General features: G+C 47.5%; 1 protein-coding gene across 5 annotated transcripts in view; it reads right to left on the bottom strand.

Moving 5' to 3' along the window:
• Positions 1-23189, bottom strand: part of ZNF362 (zinc finger protein 362) — a 70431-nt gene that overhangs the window by 8254 nt on the left and 38988 nt on the right. For all 5 annotated transcript variants that reach the window (XR_010910418.1, XM_067472823.1, XM_067472821.1 and 2 more), the window contains 6 exons: positions 18111-18174; positions 10681-10930; positions 8095-8419; positions 5385-5609; positions 1597-1675; positions 725-883 (listed from right to left, as the gene is read on the bottom strand). Coding sequence is in view for 4 of the 5 variants with exons in the window: in XM_067472820.1 (XP_067328921.1) it covers positions 725-883; positions 1597-1675; positions 5385-5609; positions 8095-8419; positions 10681-10930; positions 18111-18174 (1102 nt within the window). In the remaining variant the exon portion in view is untranslated. The remainder of the gene's footprint in view (positions 1-724; positions 884-1596; positions 1676-5384; positions 5610-8094; positions 8420-10680; positions 10931-18110; positions 18175-23189) is intronic.

Here is a 23189-nt window from a genome sequence, read left to right as displayed (position 1 = left end):
AACATGGCCACATAGCCCGAAAAAACCTACAACAAACCATGGATTTTATTTATCTACATCTGACAAAACTTTTAAGGCAGTGTTACTCTACTTGGGGGTCGCGACCCCTAGGGGGGTCACACGATACCGGGTTGTGGCACAGCTGGTTGGGAGTCAGCTGCATTAAAATCACTACTGACTGAGAGGTCATGAGTTTGAAGCCAGCCCGGGTCGGAGTGAGCTAATTTAACTAATTTATGACAACATAAAACCTTCCAGCAGCATGCAGAAGAATGAGGAAGACGATTAATAGTCTAGCTTGCTGTTGACCTATGCAAGCCAAAAGGTAGTTGCATCTGTCAAGTAGGAAATTTAGGTATCACTTTATGTGGGGAGGCTAATTTAACTAATTTACGACGTCATAAAATCTTCCAGCAGCCTGCAGAAGAATGAGGAAGACCATGAATAGTCTAGCTTGCTGTCGACCTTTGCAGCCTGAAAGGCAGTTGCACCTGTCAAGTAGGAAATGTAGGTACCGCTTATGCGGGGAGGCTCATTTAACTAATTTACGATGCCATAAAAGTCTCCAGCAAGCGTGCAAAAGAATGAGGAAGTACTCCTTCGGTGTCACAAGTGGATGGTAAAACGACAGCTCCCCCGGTGGCCAGAATTCAAAAAGCAAACCAGCCCCCAGTAACGGTATGAGTATCTCTCCCGCCTACCAGCCGGACTCCCTTTTACTCACTGAAGTGTAGGCTCGGCCGCACATGCTGCAACAGTAGGCCTTGGCGTGCTTGATGGCGTGTGCCGAGAGGTGGATCTGGAGCGAGGCCGAGTCCGTGTATGCCCGGTAACAGTTGGGACACTTGTACGGCTTGTCTTTGTTGTGCTGCCGTTGATGAGACTGGACGGGGAGGAGAGCGAGAAGGTCAAAAGGTGGCCAGAAGCCACCCACGTCCCTTCACCCAACAGAACCCGCCCTTCCCACCCACTCTGGATAAGCTGAATGCGGACTTGCATTGAGGGTGAGAATCTAGAGAGGAATGGGTTGCTTACCTGTAGTGGTCACCTGTGAAATCCCCACATATGTGTGCATTTCACAGGGACCACGCAGAGGAAGCGGAAATACGATTTCTCGGTAGAACGCTGACTTGCTATCCAACAAGTGATACAATTGGACTACCAGTGGACTACTCATCTCACCGACTCCATATTTCTCAAGTGGGGACCTGATGTCCTTCGCCCAACAGAACCCGCCCTTCCCCCCCCCCCCCACTCCTTGCATTGCGGGTGAGAATCTAGAGAGGAATGCGTTGCTTACCTGTAGTGGTCATCTGTGAAATCCCCACATATGTGTGCATTTCACAGGCACCACGCAGAGGAAGCGGAAATACGATTTCTCGTTAGAACGCTGACTTGCTATCCAACAAGTGATACAATTGGACTACCAGTGGACTACTCATCTCACCACTCCATACGTTTCCAAGTGGGGACCTGATGTAGAGGGTCTCCCGATCCCGAAAATCCATATATCCTCTCTTTCTTCCCACTGAGTACCCCCCCCCCCCTCAACACACACACACTCATCAACTCACACACAATTCTCTGCTTACTCACTTGGAGGTTGGAGAGCTGAGTGAAGGCCTTTTCACAGCCGGCGTGAGGGCACTTATAGGGTCGGTCCCCGGTGTGGATTCTGGAAGAGAGCAACAGGATGGAGGAAAGTGTCAGGATTAATTTAGTTATGTATGTGTTTTTCAATGTGTTTCTACGTATTGCCAAGATGGATGCCACTGTGAATTGAAAATGTCATGCAGAAATGTTTATACTTTGAGGCTGTGATTAAGTGAACTTGAAAAAGTAAGAACAGAAGGGAGTTGCCAGTCTCAGCAAGAGAAGATAAGCACATGTGAAGAGGCTTTCGGTTTTGACTAGTTCTTTGTTTTTCCTGAATTGTAGCTCGCTGTAGAAAGACGTGTCTGATGTATGTGCTTAGTAAACTTAGTTTCTTTTGTAACTCAAAGCCTGCAGGGTCCTTATTTTGCAACTCAGTGTCTGCTTGATCTAGCATTCCTTCCGTTGGGGATCGCCAATCTCTGACAGAAAGGACAGCAAAAATGGTGACCGATGCTCACTGGGGCTCATTTGTTGGGGGGGGGATTGGGGTTGGGGCAGTGTTGGGAATCGGCCTGTGTTTGTGTTTCAGGATCCCGATGTGGGAAATGATGAGGGAAATCTTCTTCATCCTGGAAAGAAGTGACGAGTGGAGTGCCACAGGGTTCCGTCCTGGGCCCAGTCCTGTTCAACATCTTTATTAATGACTTAGGTGAAGGGTTAAGACACAAAAGAGACGTGCACAAGAAGTGGAAAAAGGGAGAAATCACCAAAGAAGAATTCAAACAAATAGCCACAAGCAGGGTTCCGTCCTGGGCCCGGTCCTGTTCAACATCTTCATTAATGACTTAGATGAAGGGTTAGAAGGCAGGATCATCAAGTCTGCAGACGACACCAAATTGGGAGGGAGAGCCAATACTCCAGAAGACAGGAGCAAGATTCAAAACGATCTTGACAGATTAGAGAGATGAATGGCCAAAACTAACAAAATGAAGTTCAACAGGGACCAATGCAAGATACTCCACTTTGGCAGGAAAAATGAAATGCAAAGATATAGAATGGGTGACGCCTGGCTTGAGAGCAGTACGTGTGAAAAAGATCTTGGAGTCCTCGTGGACAACAAGTTAAACATGAGCCAACAATGTGATGTGGCGGCAAAAAAAGCCAATGGGATTTTGGCCTGCATCAATAGGAGCATAGTGTCTAGATCTAAGGAAGTAATGCTACCCCTCTATTCTGCTTTGGTTAGACCACATCTGGAATATTGTGTCCAATTCTGGGCACCACAATTCAAGAGAGATATTGACAAGCTGGAAAGTGTCCAGAGGAGGGCGACTAAAATGATCAAGGGTCTGGAGAACAAGCCCTATGAGGAGCGGCTTAAGGAGCTGGGCATGTTTAGCCTGAAGAAGAGAAGATTGAGAGGAGACATGATAGCCATGTATAAATATGTGAGATGAAGCCACAGGGAGGAGGGAGCAAACTTGTTTTCTGCTTCCCTGGAGACTATGACGCGGAACAATTGCTTCAAACGACAAGAAAAGAGATTCCATCTGAACATTAGAAAGACCTTCCTGACTGTGAGAGCCGTTCAGCAGTGGAACTCTCTGCCCCGGAGTGTGGTGGAGGCTCCTTCTTTGGAAGCTTTTAAACAGGCTGGATGGCCATCTGTCGGGGGTGATTTGAATGCAATATTCCTGCTTCTTGGCAGAATGGGGTTGGACGTGAGGTCTCTTCCAACTCTATGATTCTATGATTCTTCATGTGGTGTGTTTCAAATCAGAGGGCATTTTCCTGACCTGGAGTGCAACAGACAGAACCAGAGAAATCCTAGGGGCGGAGCTAATTGCAGGTATACCTCTGTTAACTAAGTAGAGTTGTCCCTCCTCATTGGTGCATATGTCAGGAGTCAATTTCTGACGGCATGAAGACATTTATTTATTTATTTGCTATACTTGTATACCGCTATTTCTCAGCCTAGCCGGCGACTCAACGCGGTTTACAACAAAATATAACAATCAACAGTATACAATTTAAAACCATAAAAGCATAATACACAATTCGCATATCAATAACAATCCAATGCATCTCCTGACTAAAATCGTGATCCAGTTTCGTCGTCCATATTGCCAATCCTTTAATCATTACATTCATTGCACTGAGTTAACCAAATGCCTGTTCGGAACACCATCAGTGAGGAGGCTGATCTTACCTCCATGGGAAGGGCGTTCCATAGCCGAGGGGCCACCACAGAAAAGGCCCTGTCTCTCGTCCCCGCCAGCCGCACCTGTGAAGAAGGCGGGATAGAGAGCAGGGCCTCCCCAGAAGATCTTAGGGTCCTGGCGGGCTGATAGGCCGAGATACGTTTGGATAGGTAGCTTGGGCCAGAACCGTTTAGGGCTTTAAAGGCCAACGCCAGCACTTTGAGTTGAGCCCGGTAGCAGATCGGCAGCTGGTGCAGCAGAGGAGTTGTATGCACCCTGCGCTCCGCTCCTGTTAGTATCATGGCTGCCGAACGTTGGACTAATTGGAGCTTCCGGGCCGTCTTCAAAGGCAACCCCACGTAGAGAGCGTTGCAGTAGTCTAAACGGGAGGTAACCAGAGCGTGGACTACCGTGGCCAAGTCAGACTTCCCAAGGTACGGGCGCAGTTGGCGCACAAGTTTTAACTGTGCGAATGCTCCCCTGGTCACCGCCGAAACCTGGGGTTCCAGGCTCAGCGATGAGTCCAGGATCACACCCAAACTGCGAACCTGCGTCTTCAGGGGGAGTGTGACCCCATCCAACACAGGCTGTAACCCTATGCCCTGTTCGGCCTTGCGACTGACCAGGAGTACCTCTGTCTTGTCTGGATTCAGTTTCAATTTGTTCGCCCCCATCCAGACCGTCACAGCGGCCAAGCACCGGTTCAGGACCTGGACAGCCTCCTTAGTAGCAGGTGGAAAGGAGTGACAGAGTTGGACATCATCCGCGTACAGATGACATCGCACTCCGAAACTCCAGATGATCTCCTTCCGTGACATCCTGGCTGAATCATCCTGTCTCAATCAATTCTCTCTCTGTGACATTTTGAAGCCAGCAGAGAACGATGGAAACCTTGTATTGGAACTTGTGAAGCAACAAGTTCTAATACGGAAACTGAGAAGAGGGGGAGATGGGCAGGAAAGGTGTATAAAAGGAAGTGGTGGTGGGGAAAAGTCAGTAGTGTCTTTCTTTGCTGCAGAGATACAAGCAATATATCCATTTCCAAGTAAAACCGGCTTGTGAGTGATCATTTAATATTGCTATATAAAACCTACAGTCTTGCAGCATATAACTTTTGCAGACTTGGTTATCACGGCCTCTCTAGGTCCTCCAGCATAGCTCTAAATTGTACTGGAGGATCATGAGGGTCGTAGAGAGGACAACTATCTAGGAATCTCTAGGTCATCCAGTACACCTTACAGTCAAGATTAGCCAGAAGAGATATAAGGAACTATTTTCAAACAAGCAATGCATGGAAGTGGAAGAAGGCAACAGAATAGGAAGGACAAGAGACCTCTTCCAGAAAATTAGAAACATTGGAGGTGAAAATGGGTATGACCTAGGCAGGGACCTAACAGACGTTGAAGAGATCAAGAGGTGGCGAGACTATACAGAAGACCTGTATAGGAAGGATAATAATATCGAGGATAGTTTGGACGGTGTGGTGAGTGAATTAGAACCAGACATCCTGAGGAGTGAGGTTGAGCCCCCAATGAACTATATGAGGATTTCCTCCCGCTCCCCTGGGCCAGGTGGCCTCCCACGTACCTGGTGTGTTGCTGGAGGTGGGAGAGTTGGCGGAAGGACTTCTCGCAGTAGGAGCAGTGGTAGGGCTTGACGCCCAGGTGGATGCGCAGGTGCTGCGCCAGGTAGGAGGCGTTGGCGAAGGACTTGGAGCAATGCGGGCACTTGTGGGGCTTGGCCTCCGTGTGCGACTTGGAGTGGATCTGCATTTCGGACTTGGTGAAGAAGGTCAGCGGGCAGACTTTACACCTGAGGAAGGAGGAGGAGAAAGACAAGGCTCTGGCTATCAAACCAAAGTCTGGATTCCCCTCATCCACCCTCCCGGCCACCGCCAACGCCTGAGCCTCAAGTGTAAGTGAAAAATCCAGGAGGACACCCAAACTGCGGACCTGTGACTTCAGTTGCCACCCTATACCCCAATCCGGTTTACAATCGACCAGGAGGACCTCTGTCTTGTCGGGATTGACCTTCAGCCTGTTCCTCCTCATCCAGATAGACACAGCGGTCAGGCACTCGTCCAGCACCCGAGGGGTTTCCTTGGAGTTAGGTAGAAAGGAGTAGTAGAGTTGTGTGTCATCTGCATAGAGATGGCACCTAACTCCAAAACTCCGGATGACCTCTCCCAGCGGTTTCATGTAGATGTTAAAAAGCATGGGAGACAGAATAGAGCCTTGCGGGACCCCACAGGTCAAAGGCCAGGGGTCCGAGCAGGCGTCTCCCAGCTTCACCATCTGGGATCGACCCTCCAGGAAGGATTGCAGCCACGACAGAATCGTGCCCCTGAGACCCATCCCGGAGAGTCGTCCCAGAAGGATACCATGATTGATGGTATCGAAAGCCGCTGAGAGGTCCAAGAGAACCAGTAGGGTCACACTCCCCCTGTCCAGTTCCCTACGGAGGTCATCCACCAAGACGACCCAAGCCGTCTCGGTGCCGTGGCCAGGTCTGAAGCCAGACTGTGACTGGTCCAGGTAATTGATGTCGTCTAGAAAGCCCTGGAGCTGGGAGGCGACCACCTGCTCCAGTACTCCTTCCACTGACAAGGTAACAGCGAGCACCATGAACATGGAGCCCAAATCTTGCCAATGTCCTCCTCCAAACATTATGACCAAGGACAGAGCGGTATATAAATAAAGTTTTATTATTATTATTATTATTATTAATAATAATAATAATAATAATAGAGGAAAATAATAAATGTAATCATAATAATAAATAGAGTGAAATAATATATGTAATAACAACAATAAAGTCACAATAAATATATACTATTATTATTATATATTAATTATAATAATATATATAATTAAATATATTTATTATTATTATTATTATTATTATTATGAGCCAAGGCTGAATCCATAGGAATATAGTGTCTGGGGAAGTCATTATTATTATTATTATTATTATTATTATTATTAAATAATATATATATATATTATTAAATATATTTATTATATATTTATTATTATTATTATTATTATGAGCCAAGGCTGAATCCATAGGAATAGAGTGTCTGGGGAAGTCATTATTATTATTATTATTATTATTATTATTATTAAATATATATATTATTAAATATATTTATTATATATTTATTATTATTATTATTGATGAGCCAAGGCTGAATCCATAGGAATATAATGTCTGGGGAAGTCATTTTATATATATATATATATATATATATATATATATATAATTATGTATTATTAAATATATTTATTATTAATAATAATAATATTATTATTATGAGCCAAGGCTGAATCCATAGGAATATAATGTCTGGGGAAGTCATTATATATATATATATATATATATATATATATATATAATTAAATATTTATTATATATTTATTATATATTTATTATTATTATTATGAGCCAAGGCTGAATCCATAGGAATATAGTGTCTGGGGAAGTCATTATTATTATTATTATTATTATTATTATTATTATTATATATTATTAATATATATAAATATATATATAATATTATTAAATATATTTATTATATATTTATTATTATTATTATTATTATTATTATTATTATTATTAGCCAAGGCTGAATCCATAGGAATATAGTGTCTGGGGAAGTCGTCATTATTATTATTATTATTATTATTATTATTATTATTATTATTATTATTATGTTGTTAGGGATCTTAAAGTAACAAACAAAACTTTCAAAATTTCATTATTATTTCATTATCGATGATTTTTATGACCAAACCAATGAGGAACCGCCATTTATGATGAAATTTTTCAAGGTTTTGTTAGAGTTCTGAAATTTTGAATGTGTCCACCTGAGGCTAGGAGACCGGGACAGAATAGGGATGCTGCTGGTGTACCGACCACCCCGCTGCACCACAGCCGCCCTACCTGAGCTTGCAGAGTTGGTTTTGGGCCTGGCATTGGAGTCCCAGCAGCTTATAGTGCTGGGGGACTTCAATGTCCACGCGGAGACCACCCTTTCAGGGGTGGCTCAGGACTTCATGGCCACCATGGCAACTATGGGGCTGTCCCAACTGTATCTCGCCCTACCCACTGTGCTGGACACACACTTGACTTGGTTTTCTGTCAGAATTCTGAAATTTTTGCCACCAGAACTTTAGCAACACAGGAAAAGCAAAGCACCAGCGCCCCCTAGTTTTCGCCACCAGAGTTTTAGTTTTGTAAGTGGTTTAGAACCATTTAGAAGCATGTCTGGCTCTCCCCCGGTGGGTACCCAGCTCACCTGTAGGTCTTGCCCTCCTTGCCAATGTCGCCCGAGGCCAGGAGTGGGTAGGGCACCACCAGCACCGGCGGCCCAGAAGGGTTCTCGGCCTTGATCTTCTTGCGGCCCCGCTCAGCCTTGGGGGCGCCCCCCAGCAGGCTGTGGCCCTGGATGGTCTTGATGGACTCCAGGAGCGGGGGGCTGGTGATCCCTGAGATGAGGGTGGGCGACGAGGCGATGAGGCGGCTCTGCCCCGAGGAGGTGGGCGTCGAAGGGGTGCTGGTGCCCGTCCCGGCACTCGACTCCGAGGTGCTGACCGCCGGCGCTCGCGACCCCAAGCCCAAGCCTGGGAGGAAGAAAAACACCGGTATCTCTTCTATATATATCTACTAGCTGTACCCAGCCACGCGTTGCTGTGGCATACTCTGTGGCAACCCTCTTCCACCCTCATGGTGGAAAAGCACAATCAAAGCACTTCTGACAGATGGTCAAGCAGCCTCTGGTTGATAAGAATAATAGAATGGTAGGGTAGGAAGAGACCTCCAAGGGCCATCCAGTCCAGCCCCTTTTGGAAAATGGGAAAAGCACAATCTAACCACTCCTAAGAGATGGCCAGACTCAAGTTGTATGGTAAGGAGTTTTGTTGCCAAATTTGGTGGGTATTGGCCCAGCGGTTCTTTTGTTTTTAAGCCACTCACGACGACATGAACATTTTTATATATATAGATGTATATAACAAAAGTCAGTGTTTGTATGTGGAGGGAGAACAGGAGGTGTATGTGGCAGCTTTCTGATTGGCCGCCACTGTGGTACAATTTGCATATGGTCTCTGATTGGCCAGCCTCAAAATTCCAAGAATCTGAGGTGACAAAGAGAGAGGAAAAGGCCTGAGGTTGTGTCGGAAAATTACTACTACAGACCAAACTTGGCACACAGAGCCCGCAAGACCCACTCTACATCCTACTGCAGTTTGGAGGAGGGTGGACCATGGATGATGGGACATGCAGTACATTACTCATTTTCTGAGACCGCTGCGACCCTCATCCAATGACTGATCAAGACCAAACTTGGCACACAGAGCCCCCATGACCCATTCTACATCCTGGTGCAGTTTCAAGCAGGATGGACCACGGATGATGGGACTTGAAATACCTCCACTCACTTCCCAAGACTGCTGCAGCCCGCATCTAATGAACAATCAAGACCAAAGTTGGCACACAGAGCCCCCCATGACCCACTCTACATCCTGGTGCTGCTTGGAGGAGGATGGGCTTGCAGTACCTTCACTAACTTCATGAGACCACTGCGAGTCATATAAATAACTGATAAAAACCAACCTTGATACACAATTTCTTTCTCAAATAACCCAGGCAGTGCCAGGTCCCCAAGCTAGTATAAAATAAAAGAAAGTGTTTGTATGTGGAGGGCAGGCATAGGTAGGGAGGTATATGTGGCAGCTTTCTGATTGGCTGCCACTGTGGTACAATTTGCATAAGGTCTCTGATTGGCCAGCCTCAAGATTCTAACATTATGAAGTGGCTCAGAGGGAAAAGGTAAGAGTCTAAGGTTTTCAGGAATGGTGGGAGTTGCAGTCCAAAACACCTTGTGGCCCCCAACAATGACAGAACAAGACCAAACTTGGCACCCAGACCCCCCACCCACCCACGACCCACTCAACATCCTGGTGCAGTTTGAGAGAATCGACCATGGATGATGGGACTTGCAGTACTTTAACTCACTACCTTAGAGCACTGTGGCCCACACCAATGACGGATCAGGATCAAACTTGGCACACAGAGGCCCAATGCCCCACTTTACAACCTGGTGTGGTTCAGGGCAGGATGGGCCACTAATGATGGGATTTGCAGTACCTTCACCCGATTCCCTTCCCACAGAACACTACAGACCCTACAAATCACAGAGCAGGTCCAAACTTGGCACACAGAGTACTCATGATCCACTCTACATAATTATTATTATTATTATTATTATTATTATTATTATTATTCACACCAGGAGCTACAGGCTGATAACATGTCTGCCCACTATGTTTAAACTACTGACCGGCATCACAACCTTTGCTTTATGAAACTCGGTAGTTGCTGTCACAGGACGTCCAACTCTTTCTTTGTTCCCACCTCAACATCTTTCAACTTCCTCACCCAACGACGCATAGTATTCACATCAATAATAATAATTATTATTATTCACACCAGGAAATTACAGGCCGATAACGTGCTGCCCACTATGTTTAAACTACTGACCAGCATCGCAACCTTTGCTTGTGAAACTCGGTGGTTGCTGTCACAGGACGTCCATCTCCCACAGTATTGTGGGAGTTGAAGTCCAAAACACCTGGAGGGCCAAAGTTTGCTCTACGTCCAACTTTTGTAAGTGGGTCGTGCTGGAAGACTTCTGGAGGTGATTATAGGCCCTCCAAGTGCAATTCTGGCATGGGTTGACCATAGACTCGCGTTGGAGGACCTCGAGAGCATATGTGTGAATCTGGAAGACGTTGACATTGGGTCACAGCACCTCGGGAAAAACCTCTAAGCGGCCAACCAAAGGGATACCAGGGTGTGCCCAGGCGGCGCGTGGCTGTCCTACCTGTGACGGTGCTTGTGGCGGGCCGGGCGTGGAGGGCCACGTCGGGCTGGGGGACAGCCTGGGGGTGCAGCCCAGGGACTTGCTGCAACTTGGGGATGGACATGATGGGCTGGCTGCTCTCGGCGGGTGAGGGGGCCACCAGGAGGGGGTTCTGCTGGGAAGAGACCGCGGCCGGGGGCAGGTGGGGCGGGCGGATCTTCTCCGCCATCAGCTGCTCCTTGATTTTGTTGATCAGAACCAGATTGTCCAGCTGCGGGCGAGAACGGGAAGAGATATATATTAGGTAGCGTGAATCAGTTCTCATGTCCTTATGTGGTTACTCATCCACAAAGTGTCTCATTACGCATATGCAAATACAGTATGGGCCTATCGTCGCCTTGAACTGGAAGTCTTTCATTCGAATGGGGTTCGCTATTATCTATAGTTTCACATATCCACGGCCAACTTGAGTCGCCTATGGGCTGAGAAGGGCGGTATACAAATATAGTAAATAAAAAAATAAATATAGTAAGTAAATAAATAAATATAATAAATAAATAAATATAGTGAATAAATATAGTAAGTAAATAAATAAATAAATTCGGGATAATAATGAAATTTTAAGAGATTAACCCCCCCCCCCCCCAGCCTTGTCCAACCTGGTCTCTGTAATGCACGCCACGTCTGCTTTTTCATCAAGGATTAAATCCTGAATGGTTGATGTTTTACCGTCAACAGACCTGGCGTTCAGCAGCACCACCTTTAATCTGGGGGGACCGTCTACCTTGGTACTCAGATCTACCATGTCTGGAGAACATTTTGGAATTTTTCTCAGAGTTTTCTCACGAATTAGCCGAATTGGTTTATTAATTCTCCTTTTCCTGTATCTCCCCCTCCCCATCAGTACCTCTATGGGGGCCCCCCGAGCAATCTCACCCAGCTTTGCCCGCCAGGTTAATCTCACCCAGCTTTACACCTGCTAGGTTACTCTGTGCAGCACCAGCCGAGATCTGGGGGGCGGGGAGGTCGAGTTGCAATAGTCTATAAAGATTCCATCTCCTTGATCAGGTGCTCTACCCCACAGTCAGCCTTGATTGAATGTGTCCACCTGAGGCTAGGAGACCGGGACAGAATAGGAATGCTGCTGGTGTACCGACCACCCCGCTGCACCACAGCCGCCCTACCTGAGCTTGCAGAGTTGGTCTCGGGCCTGGCATTGTGCTGGGGGACTTCAATGTCCACGTGGAGACCACCCTTTCAGGGGCGGCTCAGGACTTCATGGCCACCATGGCAACTATGGGGCTGGCCCAACTAGTATCTGGCCCTACCTACTGTGCTGGACACACACTTGACTTGGTTTTCTGTCAGAGTTCTGAAATTTTCCCACCAGAACTTTAGCAACACAGGAAAAGCAAAGCACCAGCACCCCCTAGTTTTCACCACCAGAACTTTAGTTTTGTAAGTACTTTAGAACCATGGATTGCCCATGCCTAGTAGGAATGGGCAAACTTTGGCCCTCCAGGTCTTCCAGCTTCAAGGTCTTCTAGCAGGATTAGGATAGAAGACAAAGTATGTCCTCTTTAAGGATTTTCTAGGTCTTCCAGCTGGACTATAGTAGTCTTAGGATAGAAGGCAAAGTATATCCTCTTTACGGATTTTCTAGGTCCTCCAGTGTGGCTCTAAAGCAGTCTTGGGCGAGAAGTCCTCCATTTCAATAGAATTCACTAACATCCAGAGGTCTGTTTCCTCCAGGAATCTAAAAGTCATTTTGTGTGACTCTACGGTAGGCATGGGAAAACATTGGCTCTCCGGGTGTTTTTGGGCTTTAATTCCCACAATTTGGAACAGAATTGTGGGAGTTGAAGTCCAAAACACCTGGAGGACCAAAGTTTGCCCATGCCTAGTACGCATTGGCAATCCGTGGTTCTAAAGTATGTACAAAACTGAAGTTCTGGTGGTGAACACTAGGGGGTGCTGGTGCATTGCTTTTCCTGTGTTGCTAAAGTTCTGGTGGTGAAAATTTCAGAACTCTAAAAGTTTTGCTTTTCCTGTGTTGCTAAATTTCTGGTGGTCTGGCGGTGAAAATTTCAGAACTCTAACAAAACTTTCAAAATTTCATTTTTATCCAGAGTTTTGCTTTTCCTGTGTTGCTAAATTTCTGGTGGTAAAACATTCAGAACTCTAAAAGTTTTGCTTTTTCTGTGTTGCTAAATTTCTGGTGGTGAAATTTTCAGAACTCTAACAAAACTTTCAAAATTTCATTATTATCCAGAGTTTTGCTTTTCCCGTGTTGCTAAATTTATGGTGGTGAAAATTTCAGAACTCTAACAAAACTCAAAATTTCATTATTATCCAGAGTTTTGCTTTTCCCGTGTTGCTAAATTTCTGGTGGTGAAAATTTCAGAACTCTATAAAAGTTTTGCTTTTCTTGTGTTGCTAAATTTCTGGTGGTGAAAATTTCAGAACTCTAACAAAACTTTCAAAATTTCATTATTATCCAGAGTTTTGCTTTTCGTGTGTTGCTAAATTTCTGCTTTTCCCGTGTTGCTAAATTTCTGGTGGTGAAAATTTCAGAACCCTAACAAAACTTTCAAAATTTCATTATTATTACCCAGAGTTTGGGGTATTTTGGGGTATCTATCCAAACTCTAAGAACTGTATTCTAAATTCTGGGGGGGGGGGGGGGGAATTTGCAACAACTTCTCATCTCAACAAGCATTTTGGATCAGGGTTGCTCAAGCCATGCCAAGAATATGTCCTCACGCATTATCTTGCGTAGGTTTGTAGGGTTCACCTTGCTCAAGCACTCACCCGGAAGCCAACCGTAGCAATAAACAGTTTATTGAAAAGCACACACAGTAAATGTGTTTTAAAAAATCCAAATATGTAAGACAGAAGTATTTATTTATTTATTCAAAGCATTTATATTCCGCCCTTCTCACCCCGAAGGGGACTCAGGGCAGAGCACAAAATATAAACGGCAAACATTAAATGCCGAAACATATTAGACTGAATTTTTGCTGTTTGTATTCGTTGTGAACCGCTGTGAGTCGCCTTCGGGCTGAGAACAGCGGTATATAATTAAGGTAAATAAATAAATAGGCCATACACATACAAAAGCATTAAAATCACATATCTCGCTGAACTATTTGAAGCTTCCGAGCAGTCTTCAAAGGCAACCCCACGTAGAGGGTGTTGCAGTAATCTAACCTAGATGTGATGAGAGCATGGACCACCGTGGCCAAGTTTGACTTCCCAAGGTACGGGCACAACTGGCACACAAGTTTTAATTGTGCAAAAGCCTCCCTAGCCACCGCTGCAACCTGAGATTCCAGGCTCAGCGAGGACCCCCAAGCTGCGAACCTGTGCCTTCAAGGGGAGTGTCACCCCATCCAGCACAGGCTGTACCCCAAAAGTCAGAGATAAATCTCCAATGGAGAGGTTTAAAGCATGAATATTAATCCAAGGTGCAGGGTACAATCATGACCTTGACTAATCCGGAAGACAAGGAATGAAACAGCAGCTTGAGTAGTCCAAGAGTCAAAGAACAAAACATGAGCTTGAGTCCATGGTAAAATCCCCAAGACTTAAAGCAAAACTTGACCAGGACATGGCTTGAAGCGAGGACCAAGGCAGGAGCTTCTTGCTCTATTTGCACCCCCAAACCCCTCATCATCATCCTCAGCTGAAGCATCAGGCTCTGCAAGCCCTGCACCCGCAATCCTCATCATCCTCAGCTGAAGCATCAGACCCTGCAGGCCCCGCACCCCCAAACCCCTCATCATCCTCAGCTGAAGCATCAGGTTCTGCAAGCCCTGCACCCCCAAACCCCTCATCATCATCCTCAGCTAAAGCTTCAGGCTCTGCAGGTCCTGCACCCCCAAACTCCTCATCATCATCCTCAGCTAAAGCATCAGGCTCTGCAGGTCCTGCACCCCCAAACCCCTCATCATCCTCCTCAGCTAAAGCTTCAGGCCCCACACCCCCAAACCCCTCATCATCCTCCTCAGCTAAAGCTTCAGGCTCTGCAGGTCCTGCACCCCCAAACCCCTCATCATCCTCCTCAGCTAAAGCTTCAGGCTCTGCAGGTCCTGCACCCCCAAATCCCTCATCATCACCCTCAGCTGAAGCATCAGGCCCTGAAAGCCCCACACCCCCAAACCCCTCATCATCATCCTCAGCTGAAGCATCAGGCTCTGCAGTCCCTGCACCCCCAAACCCCTCATCATCATCCCCAGCTGAAGCATCGGGCCCTGCAGGTCCTGCACCCCCAAACCCCTCATCATCATCATCCTCAGTTGAAGCTTCAGGCTCTGCAAGTCCTGCACCCCCAAACCCCTCATCATTATCATCCTCAGCTGAAGCTTCAGGCTCTGCAGGCCCTGCACCCCCAAACCCCTCATTATCATCATCCTCAGCTAAAGCATCAGGCCCTGCAGGCCCTGCACCCCAAAACCCCTCATCATCATCATCCTCAGCTGAAGCTTCAGGCTCTGCAGGTCCTGCACCCCCAAACCCCTCATCATTATCATCCTCAGCTGAAGCATCAGGCTCTGCAGTCCCTGCACCCTCAAACCCCTCATCATCCTCCTCAGCTGAAGCATCAGGCCTTGCAGGTCCTGCACCCCCAAATCCCTCATCATCATCCTCACTTGAAGCTTCATGCCCTGCAGGTCCTGCACCCCCAAATCCCTCATCATCATCATCCTCAGCTAAAGCTTCAGCCTCTGCAGGTCCTGCACCCCCAAACCCCTCATCATCATCATCCTCAGCTGAAGCATCAAGCTCTGCAGTCCCTGCACCCCCAAACCCCTCATCATCATACTCAGCTGACACCAGGTCCTGCAGGTCCTGCACCCCCAAACCCCTCATCATCATCCTCAGCTGAAGCTTCAGGCTCTGCAGGTCCTGCACCCCCAAACCCCTCATCATCCTCCTCAGCTAAAGCTTCGGGCTCTGCAGGTCCTGCACCCCCAAACCCCTCATCATCCTCCTCAGCTAAAGCTTCAGGCTCTGCAGGTCCTGCACCCCCAAACCCCTCATCATCCTCCTCAGCTAAAGCTTCAGGCTCTGCAGGTCCTGCACCCCCAAACCCCTCATCATCCTCCTCAGCTAAAGCTTCAGGCTCTGTAGGTCCTGCACCCCCAAATCCCTCACCATCCTCCTCAGCTAAAGCTTCGGGCTCTGCAGGTCCTGCACCCCCAAACCCCTCATCATCCTCCTCAGCTAAAGCTTCGGGCTCTGCAGGTCCTGCACCCCCAAACCCCTCATCATCCTCCTCAGCTAAAGCTTCAGGCTCTGCAGGTCCTGCACCCCCAAACCCCTCACCATCCTCCTCAGCTAAAGCTTCAGGCTCTGCAGGTCCTGCACCCCCAAACCCCTCATCATCCTCCTCAGCTAAAGCTTCAGGCTCTGCAGGTCCTGCACCCCCAAACCCCTCATCATCATCCTCAGTTGAAGCATCAGGCTCTGCAGTCCCTGCACCCCAAAACCCCTCATCATCATCATCCTCAGCTGAAGCTTCAGGTTCTGCAGGTCCTGCACCCCAAAACCCCTCATCATTATCATCCTCAGCTGAAGCTTCAGGCTCTGCAAGCCCTGCACCCCCAAACCCCTCATCATCAGCCTCAGCTGAAGCATCAGGCCCTGCAGGCCCTGCAACCCCAAACCCTTCATCATCATCCTCAGCTGAAGCATCAGGCTCTGCAGGCCCTGCACCCCCAAACCCCTCATCATCATCCTCAGCTGAAGCATCAGGCTCTGCAGTCCCTGCACCCCCAAACCCCTCATCATCATCCCCAGCTGAAGCATCGGGCCCTGCAGGTCCTGCACCCCCAAACCCCTCATCATCATCATCCTCAGTTGAAGCTTCAGGCTCTGCAAGTCCTGCACCCCCAAACCCCTCAACATTATCATCCTCAGCTGAAGCTTCAGGCTCTGCAGGTCCTGCACCCCCGCATTCCTCATCATCATCCTCAGTTGAAGCATCAGGCTCTGCAGTCCCCGCACCCACAAACCCCTCATCATCATCCTCAGCTGAAGCATCAGACTCTGCAGTCCCTGCACCCACAAACCCCTCATCATCATCCTCAGCTGAAGCATCAGGCTCTGCAGTCCCTCCACCCCCAAACCACTCATCATCATCCTCAGCTGAAGCATCAGGCTCTGCAGTCCCTCCACCCCCAAACCCCTCATCATCATCCTCAGCTGAAGCATCAGGCTCTGCAGTCCCTCCACCCCCAAACCACTCATCATCATCCTCAGCTGAAGCTTCAGGCTCTGCAGTCCCTCCACCCCCAAACCACTCATCATCCTCCTCAGCTAAAGCTTCAGGCTCTGCAGGTCCTGCACCCCCAAACCCCTCATCATCCTCAGCTGAAGCATCAGGTTCTGCAAGCCCTGCACCCCCAAACCCCTCATCATCATCATCCTCAGCTAAAGCATCAGGCCCTGCAGGCCCTGCACCCCAAACCCCTCATTATCATACTCAGCTGAAACCAGGTCCTGCATGCCCTGCACCCCCAAACCCCTCATCATCATCATCCTCAGCTAAAGCATCAGGCCCTGCAGGCCCTGCACCCCCAAACCCCTCATCATCATACTCAGCTGACACCAGGTCCTGCAGGCCCTGCACCCCCAAACCCCTCATCATCATCATCCTCAGCTAAAGCATCAGGCCCTGCAGGCCCTGCACCCCCAAACCCCTCATCATCATACTCAGCTGACACCAGGTCCTGCAGGCCCTGCACCCCCAAACCCCTCATCATCATCATCCTCAGCTGAAGCTTCAGGCTCTGCAAGCCCTGCACCCCCAAAGCCCTCATCATCATCATCCTCAGCTGAAGCTTCAGGTTCTGCAGGTCCTGCACCCCCACATTCCTCATCATCCTCCTCAGCTAAAGCTTCAGGCTCTGCAGGTCCTGCACCCCCAAACCCCTCATCATCATACTCAGCTGACACCAGGTCCTGCAGGCCCTGCACCCCCAAACCCCTCATCATCATCATCCTCAGCTAAAGCATCAGGCCCTGCAGGCCCTGCACCCCCAAACCCCTCATCATCATACTCAGCTGACACCAGGTCCTGCAGGCCCTGCACCCCCAAACCCCTCATCATCATACTCAGCTGACACCAGGTCCTGCAGGCCCTGCACCCCCAAACCCCTCATCATCATCATCCTCAGCTGAAGCTTCAGGCTCTGCAAGCCCTGCACCCCCAAAGCCCTCATCATCATCATCCTCAGCTGAAGCTTCAGGTTCTGCAGGTCCTGCACCCCCAAACCCCTCATCATCATCATCCTCAGCTGAAGCTTCAGGCTCTGCAAGCCCTGCACCCCCAAAGCCCTCATCATCATCATCCTCAGCTGAAGCTTCAGGTTCTGCAGGTCCTGCACCCCCAAACCCCTCATCATCATCCTCAGCTGAAGCATCAGGCACAAAGATCGCTTGCTTACCTGGCTGGGCATAGTGGGAGGGGGTGGCCAGAAATAGGGGTTGTTAAAGCGCGGTTCCGCCATCCTGAGGAGGAAAGAGAAAGGAAAAAGGAGGATATGGTTATGGGTCCGAATGGGTGCGTTTGGAAACCTTTGGCCCCGTCGGGACGCAGGTTTTCCTCCTCCTCGGCTGTCCAAAATCCCAAGGAAGGAGGGGGAAAAATACGGACAAAACAAATCCAACCCCAAAGTAAAATTAATCAACAAATACTATGCTAATCTGATAATTGGCAAGCAAAAGAGGGAGAAATCAGGAAACAAAACAGCAAATGTAGAAGAGACACAACGACGAGCACTTAAAGGTTTCAGGCAAGCACATATTGAATCGAATTGAATGTATGGACGGATCCATGCAAAGCACGCCCAAAATTGAGCTTCTCGTAACTGCGACATTTAATTTGACATTGGTTACATCATATTAATGAATATTTTTATTAACTTTATTTAGACCCCGCCTTTCTCCTTGCGGGGATTCGAGGAATAATAATAATAATAATAATAATAATAATAATAATTTAAAAAATATATTATAATTATATATATTTATATTACATGTAATATTACTAACAATCTATATATATAAAAAGCTTCAGGGCGTCCTTAGGCGTTCAAAAACGGAGAAACCGCCAGAAGAAATCTCACCAAATTTGGCCTACTAATACCTCTTCCCGCAAGGTATGACCAACAACCCTCCAAACACCAATACGCAACAACACAAACTCACAATACCCTAAAAACACGGAGCATGCGCAGAGGCCTCGGGAGGAATACGATGAGGAAGGACTCCATTTCCCAGCTTCCTCTGTGCCCAAGTCGCCCTCCGCATGCGCACTGCAGCCTGCCTCCCTCCCTCTACCCCATCAGTCCCATCAAAACCCATGAATTCGTCATCTGATGTAGGAGTGGTAAGTATTTCCCGAATGCGCTTCCTCTGAAGCTCTTCATCGGACTCCGGATCGCGAGTAGCCCTCTTTACTCCCCTGCTCTCCCCCCCATCTCCCGTTCCGCAATCAGAGAAGCCCTCAAACGTCTCGGAATCACTTGGAGCCTATATTATTTCCCTAATGCATTTCCGCTATTGTTCCCCCTCTGACTCTTGTGCAGACCTCTTCTCCCTCCTACTGGTAGTAGGAATGTTAGCATCACGCTGAACTACAACATATCTATATATATAAAAAGCTTAAGGATGTCCTTAGGCGCTCAAAAACGGAGAAACCACCGGACGAAATCTCACCAAATTTGGCCTGCTAATACCTCTTCCCCCAAGGTATGACCAACAACCCTCAAAACACCAATACGCAACAACACAAACTCACAATACCCGAAAAACATGGAGCATGCGCAGAGGTCTCGGGAGGAATACGATGAGGAAGGACTCCATTTCCCAGCTTCCTACGCGCCCAAGTCGCCCTCCGCATGCACACTGCCGCCTGCCTCCCTCTACCCCATTAGTCCCATCAAAACCCATGAATTCGTCATCTGATGTAGGAGTGGTAAGTATTTCCCGAATGCGCTTCCTCTGAAGCTCTTCATCGGACTCCGGATCGCGAGTAGCCCTCTTTACTCCCCTGCTCTCCTCTCCATCTCCCGTTCCGCAATCAGAGAAGCCCTCAAACGTCTCGGAATCACTTGGAGCCAATATTATTTCCCTAATGCATTTCCACTGTTGTTCCCCCTCTGACTCTTGCGCAGACCTCTTCTCCCTCCTACTGGTAGTAGGAATGTTAGCATCACGCTGAACTACAACATATCTATATATATAAAAAGCTTAAGGATGTCCTTAGGCGCTCAAAAACGGAGAAACCACCGGACGAAATCTCACCAAATTTGGCCTGCTAATACCTCTTCCCCCAAGGTATGACCAACAACCCTCAAAACACCAATACGCAACAACACAAACTCACAATACCCGAAAAACATGGAGCATGCGCAGAGGTCTCGGGAGGAATACGATGAGGAAGGACTCCATTTCCCAGCTTCCTACGCGCCCAAGTCGCCCTCCGCATGCACACTGCCGCCTGCCTCCCTCCCTCTACCCCATTAGTCCCATCAAAACCCATGAATTCGTCATCTGATGTAGGAGTGGTAAGTATTTCCCGAATGCGCTTCCTCTGAAGCTCTTCATCGGACTCCGGATCTCGAGTAGCCCTCTTTACTCCCCTGCTCTCCTCCCCATCTCCCGTTCCGCAATCAGAGAAGCCCTCAAACGTCTCGGAATCACTTGGAGCCTATATTATTTCCCTAATGCATTTCCGCTATTGTTCCCCCTCTGACTCTTGCGCAGACCTCTTCTCCCTCCTACTGGTAGTAGGAATGTTAGCATCACGCTGAACTACAACATATCTAAATATATAAAAAGCTTAAGGATGTCCTTAGGCGCTCAAAAACGGAGAAACCACCGGACGAAATCTCACCAAATTTGGCCTGCTAATACCTCTTCCCCCAAGGTATGACCAACAACCCTCCAAACACCAATACGCAACAACACAAACTCACAATACCCGAAAAACACGGGGCATGCGCAGAGGCCTCGGGAGGAATACGATGAGGAGGAAGGACTCCATTTCCCAGCTTCCCCCGCGCCCAAGTCGCCCTCTGGAAGGAAGCAGGGGAGCGGAGGGATGATTTATTGTTGCCACCAATTTGAAAGGAACCAGTATTCAGGAGATTTTACCCCAGTTCCCTATTTTAAAAAGAACTAGCCGATTTGAAATGGAGGTTGCCAATTAGGAACCAAATTTACCACTAAGTTAGAAGGGAGGCTGTTCAATTGCACCTCCTCCTTTATTAAAAAACTAATAACTTAGGAGTAATTACACTGTATATACTGTAGCGTGACTGGAGAGAAGAATGTAGATTTATTTGGTTACTTTTCCCTGCGTTTCTGCCACCACGTGAGGTAAGTTGTAATATGGTGAGAAATGGCACTTTGGACACAGAATAGACGGAGTTGAGGCAATCTTCAAATAAAAGTTAACAATTTTATTAAGTACACAGCGTGCGGTTGCAAGACGTAACTTTTCCTTGTAGCACTTGGAATAATACTTGTAACTTTAACATTCCATTCTTTCAAGTAACACAGTATCTTTCTGACGTAGAGCACTTGTTTCAGACAAAGTTTCAATACAGGGATGTTTCCCTTATTTGATCCTCCCTAGATCAAAGACTAAGTAAACTATTCCTTAGCCTCTCCTTAGACTAAAAGAATACCAGCTATGTTTCACCATTCGGCTGCACTAGTCTGAGAAACTTCCAATAGCCAAACCCAGCTTTTCAAAGCCTCAAAGCTTTGCTTCACAAGTCACTCCGCCACCTTTCCTTTCCTTCTCTCCCAACTCCTAACTCCTCACTCCTCTGAACCTAAACCCGGATTGCTCACTCCTCTAAACCTAAACCCTAACTGATTTTTTAACTGTCGTTTTTTCAAACTCTCCCCTCTAAGCTCCTCCCACTTCCCTCTCTCCTGCATCGGTCTCCATGGCAACGCACATGACTTAGGCCGCTCCAGCATTACTGCAGCCAATCTAAACACAAATACAGTTAAAATCATACAATTTATAATCAACTCCTGTACACCCTCCGCATGCGCACTGCCGCATGCCTGCCTCCCTCTACCCCATTGGTCCCGCCGCTGCCTCAGATACACAGACGGAAGAAGACCAGGAGAGATTGTGAGCCCAGTCTGAGAAAGCCCACCAGCCCGATGTAAGCACTAGGCCTGGGTAACAACGGAAAAATTTGTTTCTAAAATCGATTCATTTTTTGGGGTTTTTTGCGTTTTGATATTTAAAAGAATTCCGAAATTTTCCTTAAAAAAAGTTCGATATTTACGAAATTTCGTAAATGGTAAAAAAAATTACAAAACAATAACGAAACAATAACGAATCGATTCGTTAATGGCGGCCGCGATCGCGCAATACGCTAAAAAAACTTCTGAAGCTTCCCTCTCCCTGTTGTTGTTGTTGACTGTTGGTGTGATATTATAATTTTTTTTCACTAATTAAACAAAAAACAACTATAAAACTTGCCCCAGACATGCGGAAATAATAACGAAACGACCTCAAACCAATAACGAAACGAATACATAACGAAATACGAAGCATTTATGAAACGAATTGAAAAATTCGTTTCGTTTTTAAGTTGCTCCAGAATGGTTCGTTATCGCTTCGTTAACAAAAAAAATAACGAATTTTTAACGAATTACGAATTAACGAAACGAAACCGCCCAGCCCTAGTAAGCACTAACAGCCGGGGAGGGCATGGAAGCTGCGGGGGGCCGCCGAGGGCAACAAAAACAACACGAGACGGGAGGCCCGCCGTCTTCTCCTAAGCCGGGGCCTCGATTTCTCCCGCGGCCCGACGCCCGTCTTGCCTTCGGCGGCTTCCAAACCTGCCCGGTGGGAGGTGGGTCTCTCCCAACTACTTCTCCTACCCGCTGCTTTTTCACTTTCATAACAATGTACTCCTCATTTCTGGGATTTACGGATTTGAACCACACTTGGCACTTTGAACTCCCATTTATTTATTTATTTTATTTATTTGATGCATTTATTAACCGCCATTCTCAGCCCTTTAGGGCGACTCATGGCGGTGTACACACATATAAAAGACAATTTACAAAGAGGCAATTACAACAACATATAAACTACATAACAATTACAAAAACTACACTAAAAATCCGCTTCGTCTCATAGTGGAATCATAACCAATCTCATATTCCTTGTTCCATTCCAGTCATCTTTACCACATTGTTATAGCACTTAATTAAATGCCTTCTCGAACAGCCATGTCTTGAGGCTTTTTCGGAAGGACATGAGGGAGGGCGCCTGTCTGATGTGTGCAGGGAGAGTGTTCCACAGCCGGGGGGCCACCACCGAGAAGGCCCTCTCCCTCGTCCCCGCCAGACGTGCCTGTGAGGCAGGCGGGATCGAGAGAAGGGCCTCCCCAGACGATCTCAAGGTCCTCGTGGGCTCGTAGGCCAAGATGCGGTCCGAAAGGTATTTTGGGCCGGAGCCGTTTAGGGCTTTGTAGGCCAAAACC

This window comes from Anolis sagrei, chromosome 13, assembly GCF_037176765.1.
Source record: "Anolis sagrei isolate rAnoSag1 chromosome 13, rAnoSag1.mat, whole genome shotgun sequence".
Lineage (NCBI taxonomy): Eukaryota > Metazoa > Chordata > Lepidosauria > Squamata > Dactyloidae > Anolis > Anolis sagrei.
The sequence above is the reverse complement of the archived record's forward strand: the minus strand, read 5'-3'. Positions and strand labels throughout refer to the sequence as shown.